This window comes from Alligator sinensis, unplaced genomic scaffold (genome assembly GCF_000455745.1).
Source record: "Alligator sinensis unplaced genomic scaffold, ASM45574v1 scaffold628_2, whole genome shotgun sequence".
NCBI lineage: Eukaryota > Metazoa > Chordata > Crocodylia > Alligatoridae > Alligator > Alligator sinensis.
Window position 1 is genome coordinate 5,545,947 of NW_005841833.1, and position 11,290 is coordinate 5,557,236.

The 11,290-nt window shown below is 56.9% G+C and overlaps 1 protein-coding gene across 1 annotated transcript in view; it reads left to right on the forward strand.

The window, feature by feature from the left end:
* SGSM1 (small G protein signaling modulator 1) overlaps nucleotides 1-11,290 on the forward strand; it is an 81,983-nt gene that overhangs the window by 51,477 nt on the left and 19,216 nt on the right. Inside the window, exons 6-11 of the mRNA XM_025199486.1 lie at nucleotides 5,722-5,884; nucleotides 7,005-7,157; nucleotides 7,832-7,899; nucleotides 8,808-8,953; nucleotides 9,562-9,693; nucleotides 10,512-10,636. Of these exons, the coding sequence (XP_025055271.1) occupies nucleotides 5,722-5,884; nucleotides 7,005-7,157; nucleotides 7,832-7,899; nucleotides 8,808-8,953; nucleotides 9,562-9,693; nucleotides 10,512-10,636 (787 nt within the window). The remainder of the gene's footprint in view (nucleotides 1-5,721; nucleotides 5,885-7,004; nucleotides 7,158-7,831; nucleotides 7,900-8,807; nucleotides 8,954-9,561; nucleotides 9,694-10,511; nucleotides 10,637-11,290) is intronic.

Genomic DNA, 11,290 nt, shown 5'->3' on the forward strand with positions numbered 1-11,290 from the left:
CAAAGAGATGGGCTTTGAGAAGCTGCCGGCCCTGGCATGCTGTCCACGCTGGGCTGTTGCTGCATCACACTATTGCTCTGATGGGCAGCTCCCTCCTGATGGTACCATGTGCTGAGACCAGGGAGCTGCAGCATCCCTGGGGAGGAGTCATGTGGTTAGCACGTTGTGTTCCTCATTGAATGTGGACTCGGGTTGTGACACCCCGGGCCCTGGCAGTTCAGCAAACCACGTGCCTTAATATTGAGTCCCTCTCACTTGTTTGAGAAGGGATTAAACCAGCTGCTTATGTGACAGGTGAACCTCTGTGCTGTGAGGAGTCTCTGTAAATGAGCCAGTGCATGGGGGCAGCGCAAGCACAGGGAACAGGAGCGTGTTAAAAGGGTCTTCAAGCATTTTACATAGTGCTGGTGACCCCTGCAGTAGGCTTCATTCAGCCCCTTTTTCTGGCATGGGGTCTGACATCTGGTCTTGCACACGCTTCCTGCGTTGAATCTAAATAACATCTGCCTTTTTTCAGCAGTTAGTGACGGTTTCTAAGCTTGGAAAATGTGTTCCAGAGCTGGCCGAAGCAAGGCAGAGCCTTCATGCAGAGCTGGTTTGGCCTGGGTGTGAGAGGAGGACTGCAGATGGCAGGGAACAGCCCTCTGGGCCACACCATACTTCCGTCTGCTTTGCAGGGGCCAAGTGTGTCCATCTTGCTCCCCAGCTGCATGGCGTGAGGTCCTCCTGTGTCTCTTTGGGTGGGGGGAAGGTATCACTGGGGCAGCTTTTGGGGGTCCCGGCACAGCAAGGCACTCGGAGAAGCTGGGCTCCCCTCTGCTTGCTCCCTCTCCTGTCACAGGCCACTTGCGTCTCCTGCAGGCGGCTGACCCCTCCCCAGGAAGCTGCTCCCTCCACCCACTCTCCAGAGCACACACAGCTACTCACCTGCTTCACGGATGAGTCTCTGGCTGCCACCTGCTGCCGTGTCTGTGACAACATGTGCTGGCCAGAGCGGGCCACCTGCTGAGCAGCGCAGTGCCAGGGAGCCAGTGTGCAAAGCTGCCGTCTGGCTCCAGCTCCATCCATCAGCTCTCCCCTCTGTGTGCACTGCTGCTCCATCTCCATTCCCAGGCCAGGCCTTGCTCTGCATGGGCTCCCTGGATCCCAGCAGGATGAGGTCCCAACACCTTGGCTGAGAATCACTGCTGGAGGATGCAAAGAGGGGGAACCGTGCCACCTCCATCTCTGCTTTGGAAGGCAGTTAGGAGCTGCTTCGTGCCCTTTCTCCCTGGTCCTGGGATGAAAGGCAGGCGGGCGCGTGTCCCAGGCCTCTGTGTCTCCTCACATCGTTAGCTGAGTGGCGTCAAAAGAGCAGAGCTAACTTGGAGGCGTGACTCACTCTCTGCTTTCTGTACAGTGCAGGCTTCGCAGCCTGGGATTATTTATAGTGCTTTGTGCCAGGCGAGGAGCTGGGCTTGCTGGTTACCACTCAGCCTCCCTAATGATGCCACTGGGTTTTTTTTCCAGTGGTTTCTGGGTATCTGCAGCTTATTGCCTGTCATCACAATTGGATCTGAGCAGCCTACACAGCTCTCTGAGTGCCTTGGCAGCAATGAGCTTCATAAAGGACATCACCATCCTCATAAGCAGCTTGCCTCTCACGGTTTGCTGGGACCTGCATGGTGCTGCCTTTTGCCCCTGGGCAGGCCTCTCGCCTTCAGCCCTTGTAACCCAAGCTCACCCATTCCCCATCCTCCTCCTCCTGTTCAGTAAAGTACCAGGCTCCTCTAACAGATTGCTTGGTTTGGCAGGAAAGGCAGCTGACCCCAAAAGTCCAATTTAGCTGATTACAGAGCTGAAAGGTTTGGGGAAAACAAATGCACGTTGACACTTCTTAAGGTCATGCTCCCTCTGCAAGCTGACATGGCAGCTGCCTTTGCTGTGTTCCTCCTGCTGCCTAGCACTGAACTTTGCCTTGACTCTTAACAGCAGAGCGATTCAAATGGCGGCGTGCACCTCCATGGAAGTACCAGTAGTGTTGCACCAGGAATAAAATAATCTTAATCCCCTAGGCACAGATGGGCAAAACGCCACTCTCTTGTTTCATTATCCACCCACGCTGAATATAATCTGCAGATGTGTGCTTGGAAACATACCTGGCACTTACTGCACTCTGCAATTCCATTTAGAGAGAGAAAGTGCAGCACATTGTCTAGGTGACTTCTGCTATTGCCAGCCCCAGATATTCAAAATCATGCAGTGAGCCTAAAAAAAAAAAAATCCACTAGGAAAGTCATGTATTTGAGCCTTTTGCAGGACACGCTTGGCGCATGGTTACGAACCTTTCTCCACGTGTGTGAGGACTAGACACTTCTTTGTCAGGGGACGCTGTGATTCCCCTGAAATTCTGTTTCCAGGAGCTCAGACTTGAAGAAAAACAGCAGGTGTTACAGAGAGGCCTTATGAAAGTGAGAGCTCCCTGGACTTTGAGCATAATGGAAGTGTTTTCTCCCCCAGCCATGGGGAGCTGGGCTATGCTTTCAGAAGGAATGGCCTCCAGTGATTCCTGCAGGAATCGAATTGCTCGTGTGTTTGGGGTGGTGGCAAGCTACAGAAACCTCAGCAACGTGACAGGTGTGCGATGCTGAGCCCTCCTGGGACTGCTCCTCCTCTGGGCTGCTGGGAGAGCCAGAAAGGAGGATGGGCCTCACTCTTCATCCTTCTCAGAACTGCAGGATGCCAGCAGAGGATGGGAGCAGTGTCAGCCAGAGGCGTGGGGAGCTGCATGCAGCCAGCCCAGCTGCTTGCAGTTCCTGGGACCGGGAGGAGGTGGTGGTCTAGTGCAGCATTGCATGTTCTCGAGCACCATTTAGTGGCACACGATCCTAGCCTGCAGGCCACTCCTGGGCTAGGAAGGGGCAGATGCTGCAGCCTCCAGTAGGCTGGGGAGGGAGCTGGGGAGATCTGCGCTGCCCCTGGGCTGACTGTCTTGGGTGCGCAGGCATCCAGCTGTGCATTCCCGCCATACGCAGGCACCATTTTGCCACGTCAGCAGCATGCCTGTGACCGTGTGTGCTTGACTTCCAGCATCCAGCTGGCCCTAGATAAGGAGCTGACTGGCGGTATAATTGATGTGACAACTAGTGACCTGCCAGAGCCAAAAATAATGCAAGACCAGTGTTGCTAATTCACTCCCTCCAGCCTGTTGGGTGCCTGGCTGCTTACGGTGCCGTGGACCTGGCTGTGCTTCAGAGAGCAAGCTGCAGTGCTTCAGAGAGCAAGGAGGAGATGAATGAATGCATGGCTGGTGTCGGCTGTCTGCCATCAGGCAGGAGGGTGCGAGTTTGCTGTGGCAGGAACTAGTCTGGCTTCATCAGTGGAGGGATGAAGGAGAAAGAGGTGCCAGCCCCCCCTTCCAGCCAGTGCAGTAGTGCCCCACAAACACTTGTGCTTCCAGCAATGTCTCTCATGTCTCAGGTTGGTTTTACTTGGGCGGGGGGAGTAAGATACATTGCCTTGAGTTTCGAAGTGGTTGCTCTGATGTTCCCCAATGTCCCACTTCACTTTACATCCTAGCTTTGTAGCTTTCACAGCCCACGTGCTGGTTGAGTCAGGTTCTCTCCCTGTGCCTCAAGGCTGGCGTTTGCAAGGCAGCGTATTACAGGAGGGGCATGCAGTGGGCAACAGCAGTATACGTGAGCATACAGGGAAGAGTCACTACTGCACGTTAGCACACATAGTGTTGTCTGTGAGCCTGTCTGGGGAGCACTGCAGGCCCTTGCAGACTGCCCTGCTCACAGCAGTGGAGGGACAGATGCCCTGCTGCTGTAAACTGTGGTGCAAATCCCAGCCTGGGCAGACTGGGCCATTTGGTGTGTGGTCACTGTGTTTGTCAGCGTCTTGGTGTGAAGGAGGGGTGCTGCCTGTGGCTTCCCCCGGTTAGGTGGAATTGCTGGTAACTCTTACCTGCATCCTCATGGGGTGCTGGCAGGTCGACCTGTAGCTGCATGGAGCCATCAGGCCCTGGTGCATACGATACTGCTGCACTCCCTTTGTCAGGCCCCTGCTCTCCCCTCTGTCAAAGCTGTGATGAGGCAGGCGCTGAGGTGCCCTTGCACATCTGTTTAACTGAACCACCCAGGGCAGGAGCTCCCTGTAACAGCCTGTAGCCTCATGCTTTAAAAACCAGAGCTGAGGGCTTTGCTTGCGAGCTCTCTGCAGCAGGGAGCGGTGGTTCAGCTGTGGCGTGGCACACGTTCTGCAGAGCTGGCCTCGGGTAAGACGAGCCCTGGGTAATAGAGTGGCTCACGGGGCTGGCGTGGGGCAGCAGAGCCACCTCTGTCGCTTGTCCGGTTGCCTTTAGGTTCCCGGGTAGATTGCAGACAAGTGCCCAGAAGACATGTTGGGCGGAGAGCTGTGTGTCCATGCTGCCTTGATCTCTTAGAGCCTGTCTGCTCCCCAAGCCAGGCAAACCTGTCAGACTTATTCTGCACCCTGGGACGTCTGGCCACCGCACTGAAGTAGGCAAAAGCCAAACAGCAAGGCAGCGCCTGCTCCCAGCACACTCTGGACGCTGCAGCACGTCTGTGCTGGAGGAGAGTTTGTGCCTCATTTAGATCCCAGGAAGCCGTGTCGCTGCCCTGCATGGGTGTCTCGGGTGACTGGGACCTTGGCTGGCCACCAGCGCGCGGCTTCCACCCGTCCAGTCACAGCCAGAGCCGCGTCCAGTTGTGAGTGCCCCGAGCAGCCCTGGGAACCAGTGTGTACACCTCTCCAGTGTCCCCCAAAGACTCGCTGGGCTGCTGGAGACCTCACCTTCCGGGAGCAAAAGGAGCATAGGACTCTGCTCACCCTGCACAGCTTTCAGGGGCGGGAGCCATGTTTTTCCACCAGAGACCCCGTTCTACAGCACCAATACGGTTCCAGCACTGTGGGGCTGTATTGTTTTCCAGGGCTTGGATCACGGTGTATTGATACCACGTGTCCCTCTGGATCCTTCCTAAGAGACTCGGCCAAGGCAGCTGGCCATGGCATCGGCTGTTGCATGCATTTGTTCTGAGGCGTCGAGGGAGCGAAGCTTGTACGGTGGGGTGAGGCCTACACGCTCCTGTCCAGGGTCCTCCCATGAGTAGGGGTGCAGCAGGAACCGGCAGGTGGCCGAGGCTGCCTGGAGATTCGGGGCGACTTTAGTTAGCGGTTTGCATCCCCTTCCGGTAGCGCCAGAGGCTCAGGTGCTGCATGAAGCCTGGCCTGGAAAATGTATTGCCAGCTGCCATCTAGTCATCAGTTGTCTTGGTAACGGTAGTTGTTGAAGCCAAACTGAATTAGCAGCTCGGCCGTCTTTTCTGCGGGCTTGGTTTGTCTTGAGATTCATTTTTCTGCTGCTTGGCCTAAAGGAGAATCCCCGTTCTCAGGGTGGCCGTCTCGGCCGCTCCGGTTCTGCGTGCAAGCCAGCTCTGTCGGCTCCCCGCAGTCTCCCTGCCTCTGTTATCTTCAGGCTGCTCGTTCACTCCTCTTCCCAAGCTCTCTGCTGCTGCCGACAGGCACCCAGGTCCCTGGTGCTGTTCTGGGCTTGGGCAGGGAGCCGGCCGTGAGCCTGGCTCTCCAAGGAGCGTCCCTGCTGTAGGGAGAGGCTGGGGTGCAAGAAGAATGGGAGGCAGGGAGTCGGGCCAGCCAGGCCGGGGAGGGGTTGTTCTCGGGCTTGTGGGTGCGTCGGGTCACTGCTGCGCTTTATTGCAGCGGCCGTGGAGGCCTGCGTGCTGTACGGGCTGAAGAGGCGAGCGGCGGGCGTCCTGCGCAGCAACAAGATAGCCGCCCTCTTCATGAAGGTGGGCAAGAGCTTCCCGCTGGCCGAAGAGCTTTGCCGGAAGGTACAAGACCTGGAGCAGCTCATCGAGACCGCGTGAGGCTCTTGCTTGTTACTGCACCGTCTCGCGTGCTGCCGGGGTCTTGGGGAGGGTGAGGGGCGTGGATCTGGGCTGTGACATTCAAACTCAGGGAGTCTCAAATACAGTGGCACGTGGTCTTTTGGTAATGTACGGGTGAGCAGGAGCCACGAGTGTCGCCAGGTGCCCAGCTGCAGGCACCTGAGTTTGGAAACCATGGCCCAGGAGGACCATTTTGAAGGACGCCCAAAGATGCATGTATGTGCAGGCTTCAATGCAGCCCTGTTCTTTGGGGCAGTTTTGCCCCTTCTGGGTAAAACCCTCCTAGGCTGCCTTGAAAACAGGGCTTGGGACTCTAAATCCCTTTGGCTGGAAAGGGAACTTTGCCCAAGCCTTGTGGAAGTCTAATTCCTCTGGGACTTCAGCACTTGCTTCAGAGCTTTGCTGGATTGTGTCCTCATTTCCAGCACCTTTGTGCTAGGTTTCATCTCCACAATATTGGAAATGAAAGTCAGATCCTGGCTCTCACCCCAGCCTCCTCAGGGCAGAGGGGGTGCAAGGAAGAGGGCAAGAGCTGTGCCCCTGGGTAGTGGCTCCCATGCAGAGGTGGGCTTTTATAGACCCGTAGAATAGCAGGGCTGGAAGGGACTTCGAGAAGTCATCCAGTCCAGCACCCTGTTCACAGCAGGAGCGTCCTTATCTAGCTACCTGCCTGTTAGAGTTATATGCTGGCCTTCCCCACAAAGGCTCTGGGTGGCTTGCAATAAGAGACAGACAGCTGGACTAGAATATGAAGCAAAAGCTCCTTAAACAGAGTCCCGGCTTATAGCTGTTTAGAGCATGCTAGGCAGAAGTATGTCTCGCCTATTCTTAAATGTTACGACCCTGTTGTACAACTACCAGGCCTCGTGTCCAAAAGAGCACCTTACCCTGACCTAGGTAAAGCTGGGGGATGAGAGCACTGTCAGCAAAGCAGACAGTAGTTTAATAAATACACCCAAGAGAGCCAAAGAAGTACGAGCACTGCCTGGTAGCCAGCCAAGGAGAGGCCTGCCCTTAGGGAGGGGCTGGAGCACGTGCCCCATGCTGCTGTCTGGTTAATTCGTTTGTGCTGTCCTCTGCCCTGCCTGCCTGCAGGCGAAACCAAGTGCAAGGCCTCCAGGAGAATGCACGCAAGGTGCCGAAGCTGCCGAACCTGTCCCCGCAGGCCATCAAGCACCTCTGGATTCGCACGGCCCTCTTCGAGAAGGTCCTGGACAAGATTGTGCATTACCTGGTTGAGAACAGCAGGTGAGTGCAGGTGGGAGGGGGGGGGGGGGGGGGGGGGGGGGGGGGGTGGGGGCTGCCCATGAGCTGTTCCCCATCTGGGCCTGTTGTAAAGTCACAGTCCCTGGACTGAGCTGCATGCATTCCTGGCTTAGCAATCCTCCAGGGCAGTGATCCACAGGACCAGCACAAAGCATGCTCCTCCTCTCCCAGCTCAGTGCGCAGCCCTGGATTTCAAACTCTGGCCCTGCTGTCCACCGAGTTTCAGGTGTCCTGGTGATGCTGCTAAGCTGGCAGAGATGGGTCTTGTGTCTCACCATCTCTATCTGCTACCGGGCTGGCAGAATTCTGCTAGCCTGTGTGTCCTTCTACTGTTGCAGAGCTCGTGTCAGGGACCTGCCTGTCCTGGGCATCTCTGGCACAAGCGGCATGCCAGCGGCATGCTGGGGGGTCCCCACTTGTGGTTCTCTGCAGTGGCTTGGCTGAGGCCAGGCAGAGGCTGCTGCAGAGGGTGGAGGTAGGAGCTGGAAGAGGATTTCCGACTGCCTTGCTGCTGCGGGGCAGTACGACAGCCCGTTATGGCCACTCGTCCTTTCTCACCAGCCATGAGGGGTGCAGGAGGGACAGGGCAACAGCCTTCTCTGCCACGTAACTCTTCCATCAGAGTGTAATTCTCTTCTGCGATTTGTTCCCTCCAGTAAATATTATGAGAAAGAAGCCCTCCTGATGGACCCCGTAGATGGACCGATTCTTGCTTCTCTGCTGGGTAACATTTATGCTCTTCACCTGCTCTCTTAGTTGACTTTCCAGACAGATGCTCCCCATAGTCAGTGTGTAGGGCTTTTACTACATCTTACTAGGGCTCGCCTTGGGTGGGACAGGCCTGTGCAACTGCTCAGGTGCTGGTAGCAAACTCCAAATACTTCCCAGCGGAGGCCATGCCAAACTGCCTTTCGGGCTGTTGAAATGCAGACCGTGAAATCATCTTTCAGGCTGCATTGCAAGCCTCGTGTTAAACAGAGCTGAAGAGCGCTGCCCACGGCGGACAGCCCCAGAATGGCTTTGCCTGTCAGTTCGCTCCTGGGATTGCGTGCGACCTGCTAGGTATCCCCACCCTGCATGGCTGGTTGGTAACCCACGAGCCAGGCTGAGGGAGGGCCAGTGCATGGCTGCGCAGTCACAGGCCAGGACCCAGTTGAGTCCCCCTCTGTTTCCTGTTGCCTTCTTGATCCAGGCAGATAGTGGCTGCAGATTCCTCCCAGCTCCAGGCAGTCTCTGGTGTAGGGACGGGGCTTTGGGAGCTCTGGTTGCAATGCTGCCACCCAGTGCCGACAGGTGCAGTGTGGGCAGACCCATGGCTGGCTTGGCCAGAAGCCTGGCTCCTCTGCCTGGGCACCAAGCAGGGGGCGTGTTTGAACCCACCGTGCATGCTGTTCTAATATCATGGGACTGGATGAAGCTCTGCTACTTTCTTCAGGGCTGAGGGTGTGTCCCCATCGTTGCCAATGCTCACTGATAGTCTGGGGACAATACAAGAGCCTGCTTTGAGCCTTGTGTTCAGCCTGTGCACACATCCTGTGCACCCGGGTCTAGAAATGCGCTCTGTGGCTGGGAGATGGATGTGGTCCGTAGCTCTCAGGCGGCAGCTGAGTTCTTGCTCCTCTCCCTGTGCAGTGGGGCCGTGCGCGCTAGAATACACCAAGATGAAGACAGCTGATCACTTCTGGACTGACCCCTCTGCCGATGAGCTGGTGCAGAGGCACCGGATTCACAGCTCGCACTGCCGCCAGGACTCCCCCACCAAGCGCCCTGCCCTCTGTGTGAGTTGGGGGGCCAGGGGTGTAAGGGTGAGAGAGGAAGCCTCGCTGGTTTGAAAAGTGCTTTGAGATCCTTGCATGGCAGGGGCTAGAGAAGTGCAGGGTGATGGCCTTGGTGGGGATGTTGGAGCCCCAGAACATGGGCTAGTGGGGCAAGAATGGAGCCTGGCATTTTGGGGACAGGCGGTGGCTCTGAACTGTGAAGGAAGGCAGCTGCAGGTGACTGCAATCAGTGCAAGTTTTGTACAGCCCTGAGTGGCTCCCAGCACACAGCCAGCTATGGCCAGTGTCAAACTGGTGGCCTAGAGTGAGAGTCCCAAATTACAGTCTGCAGGAGCTGAGGGGCCATGGCAGGTGGTGAGGAGCTGGTCCATGAGCACACCAGGCATCCTGCCTTTTCAGTTCAAAGTCCAGGGGCTGTGACAGCTTGCTGGGAAAGTCGAGGGTCCTAGAAGCTTGGAAAGCGCTGACCTAGGGGACAAAGAGAGATGACAGTGTTGCATGATGGCCCACAAGCCACTTTGGACAGGCGAGCTTATGAAGAAAGAGGTCTTTCAAGGGCAGGGGGAGGAGGAGGAGAGGACCTGCTCCCACAAGCCCTCCTTTTCCAGATTCAGAAGAGGCATTCGAGCGGCAGCATGGACGACCGGCTTTCATTGTCAGCCAGGGACTACGTGGAGTCGCTGCACCAGAACTCCAGGGCCACCCTCCTGTATGGCAAGAACAATGTCAGGGTGCAGCCGGTAAGCAGCACAGGCACCCCGGAAAGGGAAGGGGCTGGTGGGGGCTGATGTGGAAAAGGCCTCCAAACTGCTCTGTCTAGGGGGCATCGCCTCTGCCTCTCTAGTTGGGGCCGGCTCTTCCAACAGTTCCACCCATTCAGGCCATGCTGGAGGAGGGGACTGTCCTTAGAGCGAGATTTGAGGCTTGCAAGTGATCTAGAAAAGTAGGACTCTGTTACTTCAAAACAGCAGCTCTGGAGCTGAGGTCTTGGGGTGCAGCTTGCCCTTCCTGGAGTCATAGTGCTGAGTCTTGAGCCTGGCGCATCACTGAGCTGGGCCCAACAGACACAGCTCTGTCCTCCTGGACCACCCAAACTGTGTGGAGGCTGAGGTCCTGCCAGCCCATGGGGGCACTTCACCGATTGGCATGAGTGCGCTCTGCAGAGTCACTGACACGGGGAGAGGGAGTGCTTCCTTAGCACTGCTGTCTTGCTCTCGAGCTTGCTCCTTGGGCAGCTCTGCGACCTCAAAGCAGGGAGATCAAGCTGCTGTGTGGAGCTGTGGCAGTGAGTCTCAGCTGGCCTGGCACCTCGGACCCAGCGTATGTGTTGGTCTGCCCCGATGGCAGCAGCATTTTGTGGGGTGTGTCTGTATTGCATAAAGTGTTTTGCACTCGCCTCTCTGCTGCATTGGATTGAGGCGTGAAGGGTTTCAAGGGCATCAGGCACAGCTGCGGTACAGTACGTGATTGTGGTGTGGCTCAGACGGTTCCTTCCTCAGCCTGTGACCCCCACCCTTGCCATCCTGAAAGGCCATTTCTTCCCCTTCTCTTCCTCCAGCGAGATGACATGGAGGCAATCCCAGGGTACCTGTCCCTGCACCAAACAGCAGACATCATGACACTGAAGTGGACTCCCAACCAGCTCATGAATGGCTCTGTGGGAGACCTGGACTACGAGAAAAGGTGACTTGCTGGAAGGGCAGGACCCAGCCAGCACCCGGGTGAGGAGAGAGGGGAAAAGGAAATGTCCTGCTAGGTGCCCCTCCAGGACCCAGCCTTTCCTGGACTTCGCTGGACTATTGAGCGGAGGTGGCTGGATTGCCTCTGCTCTCAAAGAACTGCAGCTTAGTGTAGAGGAGGAACAGCTCCCCTTCCAGCCCCGCTGGGGGAATCTGGTTCCAGCTATGTGCTGGTCTCTGCTGGAGTCCATCCAGGAAGGGCTCCCCTGGCTGAGTGGCCGTCATCCAGGAGTTGAAGGCAGTAGCAGAGGGAGAGCAGGAAGGAGACTGGGGAGAGTGCAGGGGAGGGATGAGCTGTGGGGGGCAGAGAGGAGAGGCTGAGGCATCTGTCTCCATGGGGCTGTGCCCCAGCACATTGGGTGAGCGGCTGTGCCCTGGCCATGGGTGATGGTTTGCTCTGTCCAAGAGAGTCCTGGTGGAGCAGACCTGGAGTGCACCGAGCCTGGCCCCTCGTGTCACTGCCAGCGTTAGTCTGGGGGGTTTCAAGCAGATACACGGGGCAGGTGTCTAGGGAGAGGAGGCAATAGCTGGAGCAGCCCGCTCAGGGCAGCGGTAGAAAGGCTGAGGCACATCGGGACTCACCTGGCCTTGGGACAGG